At 56.5% G+C, this 21,543-nt stretch overlaps 2 protein-coding genes across 3 annotated transcripts in view; one reads left to right on the plus strand and one right to left on the minus strand.

Moving 5' to 3' along the window:
* The window catches only part of BRSK1 (BR serine/threonine kinase 1), a 28,083-nt gene extending 26,369 nt beyond the window's left edge, over nucleotides 1–1,714 (minus strand). Inside the window, exon 1 of the mRNA XM_075536216.1 lies at nucleotides 1,295–1,714. Within this exon, the coding sequence (XP_075392331.1) occupies nucleotides 1,295–1,430 (136 nt within the window). The 5' untranslated portion in view covers nucleotides 1,431–1,714. The remainder of the gene's footprint in view (nucleotides 1–1,294) is intronic.
* An 8,350-nt stretch (nucleotides 1,715–10,064) lies between these two features.
* Nucleotides 10,065–21,483, plus strand: HSPBP1 (HSPA (Hsp70) binding protein 1). Of its 2 annotated transcripts, none has more exons than XM_075537075.1 (8): nucleotides 10,065–10,200; nucleotides 10,534–10,835; nucleotides 15,935–16,139; nucleotides 17,199–17,423; nucleotides 19,704–19,859; nucleotides 19,986–20,082; nucleotides 20,715–20,826; nucleotides 21,058–21,483. In XM_075537075.1, the coding sequence occupies exons 2-8, from the start codon at nucleotides 10,629–10,631 to the stop codon at nucleotides 21,130–21,132; spliced, it is 1,077 nt and encodes a 358-aa protein (XP_075393190.1). In that variant the 5' UTR covers nucleotides 10,065–10,200; nucleotides 10,534–10,628; the 3' UTR covers nucleotides 21,133–21,483. The 2 variants fall into 2 exon arrangements, with proteins under 2 accessions (XP_075393190.1, XP_075393191.1); XM_075537076.1 differs by having other exon boundaries at nucleotides 10,095–10,200; nucleotides 10,531–10,835.
* The last annotated feature ends 60 nt before the right edge of the window (nucleotides 21,484–21,543 follow it).

A 21,543-nucleotide genomic window follows, 5' to 3' on the forward strand; every position in this document is an offset into this window, starting at 1 on the left:
CCCCTCCTCCTCCCTCAGACCAGGAGTCCTGACCCCCAGCCCTCCTCCTCCCTCAGACAAGGAGTCCTGACCCCCAGCCCTCCTCCCTCAGACCAGGAGTCCTAACCCCCAGCCCTCCTCCCTCAGACCAGGGGTCCTGACCCCCAGCCCTCCTCCTCCCTCAGACCAGGAGTCCTGACCCCCAGCCCTCCTCCTCCCTCAGACCAGGAGTCCTGACCCCCAGCCCTCCTCCTCCCTCAGACCAGGAGTCCTGACCCCCAGCCCTCCTCCCTCAGACCAGGAGTCCTAACCCCCAGCCCTCCTCCCTCAGACCAGGAGTCCTAACCCCCAGACCCTCCTCCCTCAGACCAGGAGTCCTGACCCCCAGTCCTCCTCCTTCCTCAGACCAGGAGTCCTCACTCCCAGACCCCCTCCTCCCTCAGACCAGGAGTCCTGACCCCCAGACCCCCTTCACCCCAAGAAGCACAGCCACAGGTCTCAGATCCTCTTCTCTGAACTTAGCATCCCGGCTCCCACCCCCTCCTCCCAGGATCTGGGAGCCGACCGCTCCATCAGACTCAGGCCCATCCCTGAAGAGACAGCCCAACATGGTCCATCCAGACTGCCAGGTCTGCCCGGCAGGAAGGAGTCTGCGGCTCCAGCCGGACAGAGGAGCTGCTGAAGAGGAGCTGGTCCCCACAGCCCATCCCCAGGGGTCCTGTTCCTCACACTCCCACTGCACCCCTCCGCTCATAGTTCACACACTTTGCTGCCCGGTTCCAGTACCACCGTTGGGCCCCATCACCCAGGTTGCCTCCGCCCCAGCCTCCGCCCCAGCCTGAGGCCGCACTGCACCAAGGCCTCGCTCCTGCAGGCCCGCCTAGCTCGCTGGATCGCTCCCCACCCAGGGCACGGAGACCCTTCACTCTCTGCCCCAGTGGGCCCCCAGCCCCTCCACCCTCAGACCCAGGAACCCCAGGCCCTCAGCCCCCTCCTCCATCGGACCCTGGAGTTCAAGATCCCAGTTTCTCCTCCCTCAGACCAGAGATGGGGACGGGGGTTCTAGGTCTCGGCCCCTCCTCTCTAGAGACCCAAGATTCCAGGACCCCAGCCCCTCCTGCATCAGACGCAGAAGTCCTGTCCCCCAGGCCCCTCCATGCTGGGGATACAGAAGTCTGGACCCCAAATCCCTTCTCAAAAGACCCCAGGGTCCACGGGGGTACGGGCAGCCCCTGCCCTTTAACGTCCAGGAGGCCGACCCTCGCCCCCTGTTCCCCACCCCCCAACCTGCGACCCCAGGCGCCAGCCAGCTCACCGGTCTGTCCCTTGCCCAGGGTCTTCTCCAGTCGGTAGGGGCCCACATACTGGGCGTGCTGAGGTGGGTGTGGGTGCGGGTGGGGTAAGTGGTAGGCGGGGGAGCCCCCGCCCCCATCCTTGGCCCCGGACGACATGGTGCCCTTGGTTCCGGCCCGACAGGCCCCCCTGCCACCCCCTCTGCGCCCGGGCGCTCCGTCCCTCCGGTGGGGGCCGGCGACAGCTCCGTCCCGGCCCCCCCGGCTGCTCCCTACTTCTCCGGGGGTCCCCAGGGGGCTGGGTTGGGCCCCCCCGCCGGCGGGCCGCGGAGCTGGGGGAGGGGGGGCTGGCCCGGGGGGGGGTCAGGCCCCGGGAGTCAGCCTGGCCCGGCGGGGGGCTGCACGGGCCCCCCCTCCCCAGCCCGTCCCCGGCGGGGCCCCCCCTGCCTGCGCCTCCCCCCGCCGGGGGGGGTCCGAGGTGCGGACCGGCGGATGCTGCGGGCCGAGGTCCCCCCCGCCCCCCCACGCGCCCGCTCTCCTCCGCCTCCTCCTCCTCTCCGCCTCCCCCCGCCACCTCGTCCTTTCTCTCCGACACGCTGACATCACCATCCGGGGACTCCGGGCCCTTCCCCAAAGTTAACCCTTTCCGCCTGGGGGGGAGGGGAGGGGGAGCAGGGCAGGGGGCGGGCCTCGAAGCGCGAGGGAGGGGGAGGAGGGAAGGATGCAGGCGGAGAGGATGGAGAGCGAGGGACCGACGGACCGGGATGGGGACGGACGCACAGCGAGGTGGGGGAGGAGGCAGAGGGGGACAGAAATGACTGGAATGGTAGCCGATGGCGACCGGGCGGAAGCAAACGGATCCGGGCAAAAAAGGCGGTGGTGGGGAGCAAGGATATCCAGGAGAGACCCTGAGAGAGGAGCTGAGACCAGAGGAGGGTGGAGAGAGAGATGTGCGCCAGACCTGGGAGAGAGAGGTGTGTGTGGAGGGAGGAGAATGGGGACAGGGCAGGCAGAGACCGGAGGAGAGAGATGACAGCCTGGGAGAAGCGCAGAGGACGGATCTCTGATGTCCCCGCAAGTCACCTGTGCTGCAAACACAGTCGTGACACAGGTGGGACATCTCAACCAGAACCCAGGAAATGAGTCTCTGGGCCTGGGGACGCCAAGGTCATTGGGCACGCCAGCATAGCCCACGGGACACAATGTCTGGCGTGCTACCTGGGTGAGTAGCGACTAGCGTCTTAAGAGTTTGTGAGTGACCATGTAAGGGGCCTCTGACCAAGGAGCCCTGCTGTTCTAACTGGTGAAACGGCAAGATCAGTAGTTCAAACCCACTGGCAGCTCCAGGTGAGAAAGAGGAGACTGTCTGCTTTCCTAAAAGGCTGGCAGTCTTGAACACGCAAAGGGGGCAGTTCTAATGTGTGGCAGTGAGTTTGGTTTGTTCCCAAGAAAATCTAATTCCAAAGGAGACAAATTAGTCTAAGGGGGTAAGGGACCGTGTGGGCCTCAGCCTCCAGGACTCCAAGACCAGAAGTAAAAAGGAAGAAAGCAAAGAAGAGATGGGGTACGGACGGACGGACGGACGGGGGTCAATCAGAGGGAGCAGGAGAGATGGATGGTGAGAGAGATGCAGAGACACAACAGAGAGATGGGACCAGACCTTGAAAAGGGAGAAGAGGAGACACAGAGAAACACAGACACAGAGTGATGGAGCTGGAGACAGAGATGGATAGACAGAAACAGAGATAGAAATAGAGACATAATGATACAGAGATGGAGAGAGACAGAGAGATAGGGACAAAGATGGAGACAGCCCAAGATGAGGTGAAAAGAAAGAGACCCCGGAGCAGCCGGGGTGGGGGGAACAGAAGAGAAAGAAGTATGGAGAAACAGGAGAGAAATCAATGGAGGCAGAAAGACAGAGGGAGGGAGGGAGGTGAAGAGGGAGCGATGGAGAGACTGAGGGAAGAACAGATAGCGAGCAGCCAGGATGTCCAGGGGAAGAGACGGAGAAAAGGAGAGATAGTTCTGGAAAGAGCCAGGGCATGGAGTGGAAGTGGAGACAGGCTGAGATGGACGGGTCGAGAGACACCTCAGGGGAGTCAGTGAGACCCAGGGAGCCAGATGGGGAGAGACCCAGGAGGAGGAGGAGAAGGGAAGATGAAGCAGGGCAGGGGTGGGGGCCAAAGAAAGGAGGGCAGGGGGAGGGAAAAAGGGACCCAAGAGATCTGAAGAGAAATAGAGACAATGGTCCTAAGGGATGGAGGGAAGTTGACCAAGAGGACCCTGGACAGCAAGGGATCAGGAGAGGGGTCGAACAGTGACACTCCGGAATGCTTGGACACATCAGCCAATAGAGGAGGCATGGTCAGAATGGGATAGCAGCCCTGGTGGCTTAGTGGTTAGCATTGGGCTGCAACCCACATGGTCGGCAATTCAAAACCACCAGGAGCTTTGCTGGAGAAAGACTGGCCTTTCCACTTTCAGAAACCCACAGGGGGTTGCTATGAATCAGCATGGACATGGTGGCAGTGAGAGGTCAAAATGGGGGGCACTGTGAAACAGAATTGCAAATGCGTATAGAATCCAGACTTCCTGGACCTACTGAGACTGGTGCGACCTCCCCCTCTGATCTGTCACCCCAAGGAGATCTTCAAACCACCAACGGAAATAATGTCCTGGGGTCATTTTTCAACGAAGTAGCTATTTAGTTAAATGAGTTAAGAGTGTTCTTGGAAAGACAGGTCTCTGAGTTCCAAGAGTCCATGGTCACTCTGCAGCACAGAGGAGAAGCGTAGCGGGCAGGGAGTCCCGGCCAATGGGGCTGAAACCACATGGGCAGAGATGGTGAAAACCGTGACCCATGGTGAAGAATGTCACCAGTGTCCTGGAACCAGACATGTAGGGAAGATGCTGAACCAGATGTGTTAGTCTGGGTTGACTAGAGAGACAAAACCAGAGATACTTGTATGTGTAAGAGAGAGTCTTATATCAAAGAATAATTATACATTAAGAAAACATCCCAGCCCAGTCCAGGTGAAGTACATAAGTCCAACATTAGCCCATATGTCCAATGCCAATCTATAAATTCCTCTTCAGACTCATGAAACACATGCAATAGCGACAAATGCAGGAAGATCACAGGCCAGTGGGTGGAAAGCCTTGTGGATCCAGTGGTGGTGGGAACATCTCAGCGCTGGTGTGGGTCTCCATGTGGCTCCTCCAGCTCTAGGGCTCTGGTTCCATCAGCATAGCTCCATGTGTCTTGTCAGCAGGAAGACCAAGCAGAGAGTGTGAGTGTGGCCTCCAGTGAGCTATTTATCTCCTTAGTGCCTCCAAATGAGGTCACAAAGTGCGACCTGATTGACAGGCTAAACCCCACCCCTTCACTCTTAATAGCCTCAAGTTGACACCATATTATGTAACTATCACACCAGACATGTAGGAAAGACGAATGGGCATATATTCTACTGTGTTGAATTCCACCAAAATGAAAAAGTAAAATGGAGGGTCAGGGGAGATAGGGACGAGTGGAGGAAAAGAGACAAGCAGGCAGAAGGTGAAGTGAGAGACAGAGAGAGGGAAATTGTTGACCCAAGAGTCATCTTGTTTCCTTCCCCAAGTCACCCTTAGGGGGAGTTTCCTTGGGTGTCACTCTGCCACCAACATCAGGGCATCCTTGGACGCCATCTTGGCCCCACACCACCATTTAAGGTTCAGCGCTCCAGAGAAAGTTCTGGAGTCCCCTGGGTCAGTGGGTATTTTTGCAGACCTACGTGGACTCCTTGTGTCCATTAAAGTCACTGGGGGTTCTAATGGTTTTCTCTCGGCGATTCCCAGAAAACTTGGCAGTTCCAATTCATACAGTGTCTCCATGCGAGAAAGGCTGGCTCCCTGACTCCTGAAAGCCCATGGCCAAGAAAGGCTGGTGGAGCTCAGTGCTGCCCTTACTGGCTTGACCCTGGTGTCGCCTAGTGTGGGGGGTCACCTCAACGACAGGGGTCCCCTTAGACCTTCATATGGACCCCAAATAACTCGCGAGTCCCCACTCTAAGGCAACCAGGAATGAGCCTGTGCTCAGCTCATGGGTGACCCACATGCCACCATCAGGTTGTCCCACAGTCCACCTGGTGCTCTGCCCCAGGAGCCCAAAGGCGGTGGGCACAGTCCCCGCGGAACGCGCTCATTTGGCTCCCACCCAAAGGGCTGGAGGCCCGAGTCCAATCAGGAGTGTGTTGGAAGAAAGGTCTGGCAACCTGTTTCGGGGGTGGGTTGAGGAAGACTGCGAACCCCACGGAGCACACTCTATTCTGACGCACACGGGGGGCGTCCAGAGCTGGAGTGGACTAATGAAAACACCTGGACCGCCTTGTTAAAACAAACACCCACCACGGCCTTTGAAAAACAACAGCACGGAGGACACGTGGAGGATGTGCCAAGAAAACTGTTTAAAAGAAATTTTTTAAGACTATGAATAATCAACACAAGGGGGAATATGCAGAACAGAAATTTTTTTGGTTGCAGAACAGAATTTTAAATTCTCGTGGACTCTGGACCTTCTGGAGCCATGCAGCCTAGATGAGCCTCTGAAACTAGGGCCCTGAGATCCTCTTCACACCGAAAACAAACACATGCATTCTCTTTTTTTCCTTATCGTTTTACTGGGGGCTCATGCGACACTTCTCACAGTCCATGCGTGCACCCATTGCGTCCAGCGCATTTGCTGCCATCCTCAGTCTCAAGACATTTGCTTTCCACTTGAGCCCTTGGGATCAGCTCCTCCTTTTTTCCACGTACATTCTTGAGAGTGATCCTACAACAGAACAACAGTTTAGCTTACCTTGTTTTTTAAGAATGCCTGTCTCTCTGCAGGAGACAGCTGAGAGGGCACCTGGCAGGATTATAGGCTCCTTAGAGGGCAGGAAGTTTCTGCCAGTCAGTGTGCGAGCAACAGCTCGGTGCAGAGGGTACAGACGGTGTCATAATGAAGAATCCCATGCCTGTCAAAGAATGTACTTGTAGAAGCGGTTTAAAAAAAAAAAACACATATGCAGCAAACACGGCATCTGCAGCGATCAGTTCGGCACATCGCGGATGTGGCGTCTTTGTTTTGTTCCGTTTTGAATGGGGGCGGGTAAGGGGGGCGTGTTGGTGGCAGGCCTGCCGTGGAGCAGCAACCATCGGTGTCGTTTCTGCAACAGCCTCAGCTGCTCACTTCCTCTCTGTGTCACCGCTTGGTTGTTCTCCACATGGGTCACCCCCCCCAACACACACACACCACCACCACCCCGCTGCACGCGCTGCGGCCTACCTGGACCCAACTTTCCTGGACTGGAGACACCAGACTGTTGACGCCCAGCACTATCGAAGATCCCTGTTCTGCTTGCCCAGAACCGAGCCTACAATGGCTCTGAGATCTGCCTGCATTAAAACGTAAAATAGGATCTGTTAGTCCCTGTGGGATTTATCTATCTATCTATCTATCTATCTATCTATCTATCTATCTATTTATTTATAATTAGTTGGGATTTAAAACCTGTCACATATTCCATATCTCAGTCACGTCGAGAAGAATTGTACGATTGCTACCACCACCAGTTTCCTAGTCCCAGTACTTTATACACCCCAAACTAGTTGCCATTAAGATACACACATGCACATGTACAGCCCACACCTGTATGTACATAGGTGTGATAAGTTGAATCACAGTTCCCCAAAGATGTCCCCGCCTTAATGTCCAGATGCTGTGCAGATGCTCCGTGACAGGGCTGAAGGGGGAGCTTGCAGGTGTCATCAGGGGGATGGTTTTTGTGAGATACAGCCTCACATCCGGACGGGTCCTAAGGGATGGTTGTGTAATTGAAGGGAAGAAATGAAATGGCAGACAAAAGTTTTGGGGTGCTCACCTCCTCTATGGTATCAAGAACCAGGTCTGAGAGGGAGGCAAAGAGAGAGAGAGAAAGAGAGACTGTATTCTTACATTAGCTTATATAGTCTCAGGACTTACAAGCCCCCTTAATTACAGGTAATCACATAACAGAGTGGGCAATACTTTTTAACCCTAGAGGTCCCTGAGTTCATTGGAGGAATCACCTAATATCAGTTCTGGGGGCAGGTGAGGGCGGGGGGGGGGTGACTGTCCCCTGAGCAGGGAGAGCAATAGCAACAGGTCTGCTCCTACAGATAAGGCTGCTGGCCAGATGGCCATCAGCCCTGTGTCTGTAAGAGGTCACTTTCAGGCACCACTATGATGGGAGGATAGTGTGGGGATTAATCTTAGATATGAGAATGTGATTGGGACTCATCTCTAACCCACAAGGGTGAAGGCCTCCCTCCACTCAGCACCCTGGCCTCATGGGCTTCTTAATCATGAGAATAAAGAATTCATCCACAGTCACTCACTTCCCAGTCCTCAGTTTCCCCCAGGCTTTGGGAGGAGGACACAATCCAGGTGACTCAAATGCGATCACCCAACCCACCCGGAACAGCCTGCCTGCAGTCCATCCCAACCGGTGGGGACCCTGTAGGACAGGAGAAGGGACAGTCCTTCTTCAGGGCAGCAGGCCGGCAGCACATCTACCTTCTGAGAAGTCGTCGGTGGATTTGAATTGCTGACTCTCCGGTTCGCAGACCAATGCTTAACCAAGGATCCTTGTAAGACAGCGTTGTGGTTTTTTTAATAATCGTTATTACTGTCATATACATACACGTGGTAGCCGTATAATGGGAATTATTTTATATTACATAGATGACAGTCACATAGAAAGTATCGAAAAGCTGCGATGTTCCTTTGAGGACTAAGACGCACCTGCTCCAGACATGATATAGTAGTCCTATGCACGTGAGAGTCGGACACGGAATAAGGGAGCGGGAAGAGGAATCGCTGCATTTCGATGGTGGCGCTGGTGAAGATTATGGAAAGTGCCACGGACTACCAAAGAAGGACAAACAAAAACCGTCTCAGAAGAAGTACGCCAGGCTGCTCGTCAGAAGCAAAGACTGTGAGACACGTGATATTAACAGGTATGGCTGACTTATACTACAGCCCTGGAAACCCTATGGCCGCCGCCTAACCCGCAGCGCTACCAGGACTCCCTTCCTTTGGAAACGCTGTGGGGCAGCTCCAGTCTGAGTTGCAGTCCACTTTTTGGCATATGACAGGTAGCTGGTGTTCCTTTGTGACAGCAACCAGAGGAAGCAAATTCGCACGGGGTACTCTGGGAAACTCAGGCACCTGCCCCGCCACAATTTTCCTTGGTGACCGCCCGCCACCCCCCCGTAAGTTTTGTGCCTGCACACCGTTCCTCTGGCACACGGATTCAGTGCGCAGTACATCTGTGGCAGACACGCTGATGTCACTGATGTTGAATGTCACCTCCTTATGGGGATACCCCACCCCACCTCCCTGATCTCACCCCCCCAAAAAATATAACTCACTGCCATTGAGTTGATACAAACTCACACCGACCCTATATGACAGGGTGGAACCACCCCTCCGGGCTTCCCAGAATGTAAAGCTTTTAGAGGCTGCTGGCAGCAGCCCAACATGTAACCACTAGGCTGCCACCAAGCCTCCTTTAAATTCAGCTTTGAGCAATTTTGCTTTGAGCAAACCTCTCCACAGACCAGCGGCTCCCCCTCCTTCACAGAGCTGAACCCAACATTTGAGGCACAGAGAGGCCTAGGAAGCCCCCACAAACCACCGCTCCCTCAGTTCTCTGCAGGTACAGACGTTTAGGCACCGGGCCATAAATGGAAAGGTTTACTGGTTTGAAGCCACCAGCAGGTACTGGGTTCTACCTACGCATATCTCTTCCTGTTGTCAGGCCTAAAGCGTCTCCTGTGAGACCCAGGGGAGAAACTCTGAGGCAGAGGCTGAGTGATGAGACAGAGCAATCATAACTGGTTGGATTGAGGCTGGTGGGACCCCCACCCCACCTCGCCCCAATATGTCCCGCAGTCACCCTCCAGATCTGGAAGGACACCACTTCTGCGCCAGACTGCTCAACCATCTAAAGTCAAAAGGGCAGCATTGACTCCAGGAGGACACCTGCAAGGGGGAAACGGGGAGCACGTGGAAGGAGGGACAGTTCCCAGAGAGGACACTGCACTGAGCAAGATGTGAGGCTTGAATGTAAGGCTGAGGGTCTGCTCTGTAACCCTGCAACACATTCTCAATGTAACGTTTTTTTACAAAGGGAATGGGAGGAGGTCTCTGCATTTGACAGAAGGGGAAATTGGGGTCCAGAGAGGCTGAGTTGTGGGTTTAAGGTGTTTGGGGCAGATATGGAGTGTGAAGTGTCCGGAGGGAATGTGATCCCGCACCCCCAGGGTTCGAGGGAAAATGAAGTGCGGAGCCCATGGGGGGCGGGGGGACTGGGCTTGGAGACTGGGTCTGGACAGGGGGGCGGGGCTTAACGGGGAGCGGCCGGCGCGCCGAGGAGGAGGTGGGGCTGGGGAAAAGGCAGGGCCTGCAGGGAGAGTCGGAAAGACCTAGAACAGGGGCGGAGCTTGAGATGCAGGTGGGGCCCGGAGGAGCGGAGGCGTCGGGGACACGGGCGTGGGTGGGGTCCAGCCCAGGCCGAGCCCCGCCTTGGAGCGGTAGGACTTGCAAATAGGAGGCAGCAGGGCTCGTTAAGGGCGGGGCTTTCTATAGGCGGAGCTTTGCCAGGGGGCGGTGCCCGGAACAGGCAACTGACCTATTTAAGGTAGGCGTGACCTGCTCCTGGGGGCGTGGCCTTTCCGGGCGGGGCCAGGCGCGCGTCCAATCAGGGGGTCGGATTTAGCGCCTACAGCCCCGACGTTGGGTGGGGGCGCCGGCACTTCCGCCTGAGAGAGTGCGTATTTCCTGCCAAGATGGCGGCCCCCAGTCGAGTCAGGTGCGGGCCAGTCTGTCTTTAGCAGCGGCGGCGACTCGAGACCCGGGGAGGTGAGATCCGTCCGCTGCGGCTCCCCAATTTGGAGCTGAGGGAGGAGACCTGTTGCTGGGGAAACCAAAGAGAGGACTTGATGCCTTAGAGGCGGGGCGGTGGGGTTGCTAAGAGACGCGAATGAAAGCGGGGCAATGGGGTGAAGGGGCTGGTTGCCAGGCAGAGTGGGAGGGGCCTGTTGCTAGGGAAGATAGGAAGGGCTGATGACTTTGGGCGAGGGTCCTGTTGGTATGAAGAAAGAAATGGGGGCTGTTTTTAGGGGGGCTGTGGGCAGAATGGTTTGGGGTCGTGGAGGGGCACCGAGATCCCCTAAAACATCACCTCCTCAGCAGACCCCCAGGAACGGACCCATCCCGTCGACAGAGCTGCCTCAGCGGGGACACCCCCCTTCCCATCACTTTCTCCCCTTCCTCTTCACAAACGTCCTATGGCGGACAAAGGTTCGGGGGGCAGCCGCCTCCCCCTGGCGCTGCCCCCAGCCTCCCAGGGCTGCTCTACAGGGGCCGGTGGCTCCTCTTCGGCAGGGGGCACGGGCAATCCTCCGCCCCCACGCAACCTGCAAGGCTTGCTGCAGATGGCCATCACCGCAGGCTCCCAAGAACCAGACCCCCCTCCAGAACCCATGAGCGAGGAGGTAAAGGATGGGGGTAAAGGGGCTGGGGGCAGGGGTGTGGCTGGCGGGAAATGGATGCTGGGGAGGTCTTCGGGGTGAGGGGCCAGGAGTCCAGACGGGGAAGGTAGGGCAGGCCAGGATACAATGCCTTCACGCGGGGCACGTGCCGGTTGAAGGTCACATCTAGTTGTCTGGGGCTGAGGGAGCAACTCCTGGATACTCCGCCACTGCGCGGCTGCAGAGTAGCCTGGTGGTGGTGACAGTAAAAAAAAAAAAGAAAAAAAGTAAGGCCCCCTGGCAGACAGACAGACCTGGCCCAATGGTGTGACCTTGGGCGTGCGTGCTCTTTTGTAAATCTGTGGGGATGTTAGAATCTTCACAGGGCTTCTTAGTGTGTAGGTCGAGAGGTCCCTGGTTAATCAAGGCTGGGCTACCCAGAGTGGAGCATACAGGCTGCCATCCCGAAGCAGCAGGGGACCCTCCTGCAGAGCACAGACCCCAAGGACAGGGCTGGTTGGGTTCACCTGCAGGTCATGCTGATGGCAAGCTGTGTGACCTTGGGCAGGTCACATCCCCTCTGTGCCTCAGACCACACAGGGCCGATGCAAAGCAGAACGCTGCCATTGTTGTTAGGGGCCGACAGGTCCATTTCCAACTCCTTTTGACCCTACACGACGGAGCCTCACTGCCTCAGAAGAGTTCCTGGATCTCCTAGGCATTGAGCTGCTGACTAGGGATCCCTGGGGATGTGGTGGGTTGCTAATCGCGGGGTCAGCAGTTCAAAACCACCAGCCACTCCTCAGGAGAAAGATGAGGCTTGCTGCTCCCATAAAGATGTATGGTCTTAGCAACCCACAGGGTAATTCTACTCTGCCCTACAGGGTGGCTATGAGTCAGAGTGGACTTGATGGCAGTGAGCGAGGGCTGCTCACAGCAAGGTTGGTGGTTCAAACTCACCAACGGCTCAGTGGGAGGAGGAGGAGTCTGTTCCTCCTGAATATTTACTCTCAGAAACCCTGCATAGGATGACTGAGTTGGAATGGAATCGATGGCAGTTGGGTTGTCTTTATTTTTTTTAAATTTTGGGTGGTCTTGATAAGATCAGCTTGCCGGGCCTTTATACTGTGGGGCCTCCCGGTGCTTAATCCTTGCACTACCAGGACTCCCGGGGAAGCGTGATAACCGTACTCATGGTGCTCCATTTCCCTCCGTTGTTAGGTACTTTGAGCTGGTTCTGACTTGTTGCAATCCAGCACATGTCAGGAGGAAACAGGGCCTGTTCCGCTGCCCTCCCCCAAAGTCTTGTTCTGTTTGAGCCCATTGTTGCAGCCACTGTGTCAACCCATCTCGTGGAAGGTCTCCCTCTTACTCACTGACTTTCTGGGGACAGGGTCTCATTTAGCTTCTAGAGGTAAAAGAAGTAAGTGACCTGCCCACATTTACCTGGGAGGTGGGACCCACAGTCAAGCCCTCCTATGAGATGCCAGCGGTCAGCTGTCCTCAGTTGCTGCCTAGTCCCTGACCAGCGTCAGCAACACTCTGTGGGCAGACTGGGTCTGCTCCATGGGGGTTCTTGTTCCTGTTTAAAACACAAAACTCTTTATGGTGATTTGAGGGAAGGCTTGCAGGCTAAATTGGTTTTCCTTTCAACCATCAATACACATTTTGATCGATGCTATTGGAGACACTCTTCCCGCTTCTTTTCTGGGTTGACCGCCCACGCATCCTTCTTTCCTGCCTCCTCCTGCCTCGACACCTCATCTCTGGGCACAGTGCCCTGCTGTCTTGAATGGTTGCCTGATCGGAGGAGTGCATAGTTCCCCGGTGTTACTTTACTGTCACCCTAGAAGCCCGTGTTTATCATTGGGCTGAAGGTTGAGCCCTGGGGCTGATTCAGTTCCAGGCCAGAAGGGTACTTAATGGCCATAGTCTCTGTATGTATGGGTGTGGGTGTGGGTGGGTGGTGGTGGTGGTGGTGGTGGTGGTGATGTTTGTGTTCCACCAAGCTCTGTGGGACCAGTAAGCCTGGCCTTGTTGAAGACTGTGCGTTCTGCTCCACATCTCCCTCCCACTCTACCCAGAACCTCCTGCTGGGATCCCTTCCAGAATGTCAGCAGTGGTAGCTGAACACCATCTAGTTCTTCTGGTCTCAGGATGTGGAGGCTGAGATTGGTGAGGCCCACCAGTCTTTCTGACTAGCTGTTTCCTTCTCCCTTTGATTTTCTTCACTGTTTTTCCTCCTGCTGGGAAGAGACCAGTTGTTGCATTTAGATGGCAACTCACAGACTATTAATAATATATAATACCAATATTTAAATTCAAATAATAAATGTAGAAACCATACACATGATATAAATGTATATTTATATATTTAATGTTCTGTATATTATATATAGCTATATATGTAACTATATATTTATATATAACTATATATTCTTATATATATAACTATATACATAAAACTATGTCTTTAGCGGAAGGTTTATACAGTTAGCTTCCCATTCAACCATTTCTACACAAATTGTGACGTGAGTTAGATTTTTTTTTTTAATCATTTTATTGGGGGCTCGTACAATTCTTTTTTTAAATTGTTTTATTAGGGGCTCATACAACTCATCACAATCCATAATATATCAATTGTGTAAAGCACTTTTGTATATTCATTGCCCTCAACATTCTCAAAACATTTGTTCTCCACTTAAGCCCCTGGCATCAGGTCCTTATTTTTTCTCCCTCCCCGCTCCCCCTTCCCTCATGAACCCTTGATAATTTATAAATTATTATTTTGTCATATCTTGCCCTGTTCAACATCTCCCTTCACCTACTTTTCTGTTGTCTGTCCCCCAGGGAGGAGGTCACATGTAGATCCTTGTAGTCAGTTCCCCCTTTCCAACCCACCCTCCCTCTACGTTTCCAGTATTGCCTCTCACACCACTTGTCCTGAAGGGATCATCTGCCCTGGATTCCCCGTGTTTCTGGTTCTTATCTGTACTAGTGTACATCCTCTGGTCTAGCCAGACTTGCAAGGTTGAATTGGGATCATAATATTGGGGGGGAGGGGGAGGAAGGGGGCTCTTTCAATTCTTATCACAATCCATACATCCATCCGTTGTGTCAAGCACATTTGTACATTTGTTGGCATCATCATTCTCAGAACATGTTCTTTCTGCCTGAGCCCTTGGTATCAGCTCCTCATTTTTCCCCTCCCTCCCGGCTTCCTCCTCCCTGAGTTAGATTCTTTACAATGTATCAACTTTCTCAATATTTCTGTTATGGTTCTCATGTGTCCATTAATCTAACTTTTCTGCCCCCTTTTCTTTTTCTTCTTTGTGTTAAAAGTCATTGTTGACTATTCTCGAGATTCCATCCCCCACCCCCCAACCTCCTACCCCCGTAGTTTAGGGGGTTTATTAGGAAAGTTAATAGGTTACCACAAGTCAAGGTCAGAAAACACTACAGAAACCGCACCTCTTCTCAGCCTTGTCAAGATGCATGTCTCTCTGGTCCTTAATCTCGCAGCCACGCAGCCCCTTGGCCTCTGTCTGCCGTCTTAGGGCAGGTCACAAAGGTCCTCTTGGTGCTGTTAAATCCACAAGGGGTGCCTCGCTCTGCAAGCCGATCTCCTGTCTGAAGGCGCTGAGCTGTACCCTGGGCTGGCACCTGCCCCTCTGTCTCCTGGTGTTGCTGCCCCTGGGATCGCGGCTGAGCTTGGCTCTGCCTCCTGCTGGTCACGGGCTTCTCCCTCACACAGGTGACTTTTTAAAGGTGCACAGCACCCAGGGGTGATATATTCATGATTTGCTGAGCCAACCTCTTATTTAGTCACAGGGTGACCCTCCAGGGCTAGTGTAGCTAGTCTCACGGAGTCCTCCAGCCTCAACCAGTCCAGAGACTCCGCGTGGAGGGTTCTAGTGTGTGATCTATAGCAGAAGGAACAGTGCTGCGTCTGCTCCCTCCTCATCTTCACAGACACTCCTGTGCTTGCGCCCATTGTGCAGCCACTGTGTCAACCCACCTCCTGAGGGCCTTCCTCTCCGCTGCCCCTCCCCTTTACTGAGTGAGATGGGACTGACACCATGTCCAAAGTCCTGGAGACCCCATCTCACCATCCTTGCCTCGAAGGACATTCTGACTATACTTCTCCCGAGTCAGATTGCAGTTGAGAAAACCACCCACCGGGGAAGGTCCATGCCATACCCCAAACCACCGCCACCCACTCTACTATCCCAGCATATTTGGGCCCCGTAGGCCCCAGCAGAACTGCTCCTGTGGGTTGTGTGGCTCGCGCCTTTGACCCCACAAATGCCTGGGATCAAACTGCCAGCCTTTTGATGAGCAGCCAGCCCAGCACCCTCTTCCTCTCGCACTCCATCACACTGCGGCACACGAGGGCCACGGTAGCTGAGTTTCAGGGGACACAGTTAGCCTGGTCTGCTGCCCTGGAGTATGGCCCTCTGGGAGAAGCTGGCTGGCAGTTATTTGTGTCTGCCTTGGGGCCACCTCCCTGCTGTCTGGAAGAATCTGTTACATAGCTTGGTCATCAGAGATGAATGTGTACAAAAGTCTTGGTTAGGACAAGTAGTGCTGCTTATCCACTGGCTAAACCCACTGGCCTGGAGCCCGTTCTGCTTTATAGCGACTCTCTACAGGACTTCGAGGACCATGACTCTCTACAGGACCAGACAGCCTCTCCTTTCTCCCGAGAAGCGGCTCGTGGATTTGAACTGCCGTCCTTGGGGTTAGCAGCCCAGTGTTTACCTGAGGGCGCCACCAGGTCGACGTTAATTAAGAACACGGACTCCAGGCGCTCATGCGCCTGCTCCTCCCTGAGTAGTGAGAAATGTGATAGGTGAATGGGGTGGACGTGCCAGACCAGGGACACGTTCTGCCCTGATTGTTATGAGGGTCACCCAGCCCTGGCCGGAGCGCTGTCTGATGAGACAGTGACATCTGTCCCGAAGGCTTCTTTCTGGCTGCCCCACCCAACCACCCCCCATCCCTAGGAGATGCCTGCTGATTGAAGGGGCGGCCAGGGCTCAGATGCTGGCGCTGGCGTTCCGTCGCTGTGCTTCCCTCGTTCATTGCTCATCCCTGGTTTCCCCTTGCCCCCGGGCCCCCAGCGGCGGCAGTGGCTGCAGGAAGCCATGTCGGCGGCCTTCCGGGGCCAGCGGGAGGAGGTGGAGCAGATGAAGAGCTGCCTCAGCACGCTGTCCCAGCCCACGCCCTCCGCGGCCGTTGAGGCGGACCTGGCGGCCGACCAGCAGGAGCGCGAGGGAGCCTTGGAGCTGCTGGCCGACCTGTGTGAGAACATGGACAATGCTGCGGGTGAGGCCCCTGCCCTGGACACCCCGCCCAGGCCTCCCCCATGTCCTCTGTACCTGGGCCCCTCCTGCCTCCCAGACCCCCAGTCTCTCCCTCATTCTGTCCATGCCAGACAGGGCAGGCTCTCCTACCCCCTACAGCCCACATGGAGGCCACCCCTTTCCTGGCTACCCCTCTCATCATCCACTGGCCCTCCAGAGAGCTAGAGAGAAGGGCACCTGCCATGGGTGGGCGGTCAGGCTTCATAGGCCTCCCCTCCGGAGTCCCATGGGAGAGAAAGCATTCCAGGGATTGGCCAGTTGTGTGGGACCTCAGCTGTAGGGTCTGAGTGGGGTCAGTGCCCTCTCCTACCTCCATGTGTGGTGTGTAGTGCCTGGGGGCTGGAGAAGCCTGCCAGCGGCCATCCAGGGCGCAGCAGTGGGTGCCCGAAGCAGCAGAGGGAGGGAGAGACTCAGCACTTGGAAGGAGGATATGGACCGTGGGCTGATGGCCTCCTTGAAGGACCTCCTCCTTCAACAGGAGGCCTAGAGGAACTAGATGGTGCCCACTTCCAAGATGGAACATTCTGACCCAAGGTCCTAGGAAGAATCTTTCCTCAAAAGCTGGGATGCAGAACAGAATGGTGAACTCTCAGGGACTCTAGCCCGGGGTCATAGACGATTGATTGATGAACCCTCAAATCTTTCAACCTTACACCAAAACCATTCCCTGAAGGGCCCTTAACTGGAACCCAGGTTTAGCTGAACTAGGAGAGAAAGTCTACCCTGAGCCTGTATGCTCTTTAAGATGTGTGTAAGGGGCGGGGAAGAAAGCAGCTGCTGGGGTCCATTCCAAATCAAGGGGACCCACGTGTGTGCCAGCCCAGAACGGCGTTGGGCAGCTGGGTTTTTCAGAAATAGGTGATCAGGCCTTTCTTCTGAGGTGCCAGGGAGTGGACTTGAACCGGCAACCTTGAGGTTTTCAGTCTAGCTGAAAACTAGTGGTCCAGCCCCACCAGGCCTGGGGCCTCACCCTGCCCTCTCTCTCTTCCCATCCTCCCTGCTGCCCTTCCTCTCCGAGCAGACTTCTGCCAGCTGTCGGGCATGCACCTGCTGGTGGGCCGGTACTTGGAGGCGGGGGCCGCAGGGCTGCGGTGGCGGGCAGCGCAGCTCATCGGCACGTGCAGCCAGAACGTGGCGGCCATCCAGGAACAGGTGCTGGGACTCGGTGCACTGCGCAAGCTGCTACGGCTGCTTGACCGCGACGCCTGCGACACGGTGCGCGTCAAAGCCCTCTTTGCCATCTCCTGTGAGTCCCGGGGGTGGGGCCTGTGTGGGCGGGACAGGGGCTATCGGGGGTCATGGAGACTGCCCTCGATCATGTTGGCGAAAATACTGTTTATCATTGAGTGGAACTGGCCGCTCAGGCTTTCCTGGCTGCCATCTTTATACTAGCGGGTGTCCAGGCCTTTCTCCCTAGGAGCCACGGCTGTCTTCTAGACGGCAGACCACTGGCATGCACAGCCTTTGCCCCTCCGAGGCCCCATCAAGTGGTGTCTGACTCAGCAAGCCCCTGGGACAGAGCGGGACTGCCCCAGAGGGCTTCCAATCCCACCGTCTTGATAGAAGCCAATCCCCAGGTGCCCTGGCCCAGGGAGTAGCCCTGTGTGGGAGTCAGCCTACATCCGGACGGGTCCTGAGGGACGGCTGTGTAGTTGAAGGGAAGGATAAAAAGACACAAGTTGTAGGAGACTCGCCTCCATGCATCCAGGTCCGAGCAGCGGGAGAGGGAAAGAGAATGTAGGAAAAAAAGAGAGAATGTATTCTTTCACCAACTTATATACCGTAGTCTTGGAGCTTGGCAGCACTCCTAATTACAGGTAACCACATACATAAAGTGGGTTGTACCTAACCTTCGAGGGCCCTGCACTCATTGGAGGTGTAACCTAAGGGGGGTGACAGTCCCCTGAGCAGGGAGAGCAGTAGCAATCTGTCTGCTCCTGTAGCTAAAGCTGCCGGCCAGAGAGCACTCAGCCCTGTGCCTGTAAGAGGTATTAAGGCAGCACTAGGATGGGAGGATATTGTGGGGATGATGTTTAATTAGGAGACTGGGGCTGAGACTCATCTCCAACTCACAAATGTGAAGGCCTCTCTCCACCCAGAACCCTGGCCTCCCAGGCTTCCTCGATCGTGAGAATAAAGAATTTGTCCACTTATGCTCTCTACCCAGTCCTCCGTTTCCCACATGAAGTGGGCTCTGCCCGCTCCCCTTCCCATTAGCCTCAGATACCTAACCTTTTGTTCCACCCGGGACCCTGCTGCGAAGGAGGAAAGAGGCCCCTTCCATCCCTGGGCTGAAACAGGGTGGTTACTGCTCAGTTTAAAAACTTACAGGACCTGGGGGGGGGGAACAGGGGGGGGGGCTGGAGGCAATCCTGACTCTAAGGCCCCAGGTGACAGGGGAGACTGATGGCTATGTCAAGTAACCCAGCTTGGATGGAGGCTAGTGGGTTCAATCTGCCAACCTCCTGGTTAGCCCCTGAGCGCCTGACCACTGTGCCTGCAGGGCCCTGTACTGAGGGGTGATTGCCACTGGCATCGAGTCAGTTCTGGCTCCCACCCACCCTGTGGGCAGGGTAGAACCTCCCCTGTGGGATTCCCAGACTGCAACGCTCCATGGAAGCAGAAAGCCTTTTCTTTCTCCTACGGAGTAGCTGGTGGCTTCGAACTGCTGACCGTGTGGTTAGCAGCCTAGCCGTTAAGCCCTGAGCTATTAACAGGCAAGCTGGTCCAGCCTGCCTGCCCAGTACCTTCCCAGGAGAAAAGACCTGGGGCTGTGCGCCCACCTGTAGAGATGGCGGCCTAGGAGACATGGCGGGCATTCCGCCCTGCCGCATGGGGGCGCTGTGAGTCGGCGAGCAGCACGGTGTCAAGGGGGACGCTGGAGCCCCCAGTGGGACCGTCACTTCTGCACTGGACTGCTGAGACGTGGCCAGCTCACTACACCCAGTGCACCTCGGAGGAAAGACCTGGCGATCTATTTCCCCGAAAACCAGCCACGGAGAACCCTCTGGCGCCCAGCCCCACTCAGACACTTGGCTCGCCACAAGCCCGGGGTCAACCCCACAGCCACCTGGTTTTGGCTGAGGGCTGGGTCAAAGCGGGCGTGGGGCTTCCCTGTGGGGTGCCAGCTGTGCAGTGCCACGCTGGTTCGGAGCCCACTGGGGGGCACATTTTAAAGTCAGGTTTTGTGCTGTGTGTGACATTTGATTTCTCGACGGCTGCTTCCACTAACGCTGATTGTGGATCCAAGTCAGATGAAGGCCTTGGCGACCACAGCCGCCGTCATGCTGGGGGCAGGGGTGGGGTGGGTTTGGGGGCAGCTAGGAAGATGAGAGGGTGGGGAGGGCTGGACAGCTGGAAGAACGTCCACAACGTGTCGCTGAATTATGTTTACAAAGCGTCAAGTTGGGGGTCTGTTTGGAGGACCGCCCATTCTCAATGAGAAGTTCTTTAAAAGAGAGGCGGGTTCCCATGACTGCGTGTCCTGATGGAAGCTACCCTCCCGCCCCCACCTCCCCCCCCCCAGGCCTGGTCCGGGAGCAGGAGGCGGGGCTGCTGCAGTTCCTGCGTTTGGACGGCTTCTCTGTGCTGATGCGGGCCATGCAGCAACAGGTGCAGAAGCTGAAGGTCAAGTCGGCGTTCCTGCTGCAGAACCTGCTGGTGGGCCACCCGGAACACAAAGGTGGGGTGGCCGGGCCTAGGCGGGGCAGGGTGGGATGGCCCGGAGGTGGAGGAGAAGGCCAGGGTGGCGGGCAGCTGGCACTGGCCTGCTGCGAACTGACCTCGGAGCCCTGCCTCCCGCCCCCAGGGACCCTGTGCTCCATGGGGATGGTGCAGCAGCTGGTGGCCCTGATCCGGACAGAGCACAGCCCCTTCCACGAGCACGTACTTGGAGCCCTGTGCAGGTGTGCTGGGGGCAGGGCCGGCAGGGCGGAGACTGCTTATGGGAGGGAGTGGGTGCTACCCCAGAAAGGCTAGGGGTCTGAGTTGGCCCCAGAGCCCAGGAGCTGGCCCACTTTACTGAATTTCCACTACATCTAGAGGGGAGGGCTTGGCACAAAAAGCGATGCGCAGGGCCGCCAGCCAAAAGGTTAGCTATTGAACCCACCCAGAGGTGCCTCAGAAGAGAGGCCTGGCCACCTGCTGCCACAAGGTCCCAGCTGCAAGGACAGTTCTGCTCTGACGCTCACAGGGCCACAGGCCACGTGGTGACAACCAGCTTGCTTTTTGTGGGGGACTGGGTTTGGGGCCGCGAGTGTGCACGTGGTTTGAAGCACTCAGCTGCTAACCAAGAGGATGGCAGTTTGAGTCTACCCAGAGGCACCTCGGAAGAAAGGTCTGGCATCCAACTTCAGAACTCTGGAGCACAGTTCTACTCTGACCCACCAGGAGGCCGGTTTGAGCTTGGGCTGCAGAGGGGAAACAGGTTTAGCAAGGGGACGGGCCTCACGTGTGATCCCCTCTAGATGTGTCCAGCCACAGAGCCAGTGCGGGCCAGCATGGCGAGGAGGGCTGAGGACGTCCCCTGTCCCTGCAGCCTGGTGACGGACTTCCCCCAGGGCGTGCGGGAGTGCCGGGAGCCACAGCTGGGCCTGGAGGAGCTGCTGCGACACCGCTGCCAGCTGCTGCAGCAGCACGAGGAGTACCAGGTGCCCAGGCCCGCCCTGGGAGGGCGGTGGGCGGGAGCCTGGCAGTGGGCGGAGCTGAGGGTGGGGCCTCCTGGCGGTGCAGGGACTGCCTATGGGCAGGCGCCTGGCCGTGGGTGGGAGCTTGGTAGCAGGCAGAGCCGGGGAGTGGGGCCTCAGGTGTGGGAGGCGTGCTTGGCTGCAGGGCGGGGTCCTAGCGCTCAGGCCCCGCCTCTCTCCCTGGTCCCTGGTCAGGAGGAGCTGGAGTTCTGTGAAAAGCTGCTCCGGACCTGCTTCTCCACCCCCACGGACGACAGCATGGACCGGTGAAGCCGGGGCGGCTCCTCGCCCCTCCCATGGGGACCCCAACTCTCTACCCCATCCACAGAGCCCTCTCCCCAGGGAGGGCAGGACATCGGCCTGCCTCTGCGTAACCCCCTGTGGGGGTCGTCGAGAAAGGCAGCCGGCCCCTACCCGCCTCTGGCCTTGATCTCACCCCGACCTGTCACGTCCACATCACCCTTCCAATAAAGCCGTTGCCCCTGCCCCTGCCCCACAGCCTGTTGCCTCCCCCGAAGGTGTGTGCTGCCAGAATGGCCGGAGGGGAGGGGCGTGGGCCAGCCCCCCAAAGAAGGCGGTCCCTAGCAACGGGGCCAAATAAAGCGGCACTCTTGCGACCCACTGTGCCTGTGTGCCATTCATCGCTGAGGGGCTGCATCTGCGGCCTCCCGCCCGCCTAAA

Source organism: Tenrec ecaudatus, chromosome 18, assembly GCF_050624435.1.
Source record: "Tenrec ecaudatus isolate mTenEca1 chromosome 18, mTenEca1.hap1, whole genome shotgun sequence".
NCBI classification, from domain to species: Eukaryota; Metazoa; Chordata; class Mammalia; order Afrosoricida; family Tenrecidae; genus Tenrec; species Tenrec ecaudatus.

Excerpts from the sequence above, each read along its gene's own strand:
- HSPBP1 (XM_075537075.1), top strand. The coding sequence starts at position 10,629 with ATGGCGGACAAAGGTTCGGGGGGCAGCCGCCTCCCCCTGGCGCTGCCC. Across the intron at positions 10,836-15,934 it reads CAGAACCCATGAGCGAGGAG|CGGCGGCAGTGGCTGCAGGA; the intron begins GTAAAGGATGGG and ends CCGGGCCCCCAG. Across the intron at positions 17,424-19,703 it reads AGCCCTCTTTGCCATCTCCT|GCCTGGTCCGGGAGCAGGAG; the intron begins GTGAGTCCCGGG and ends CCCCCCCCCCAG.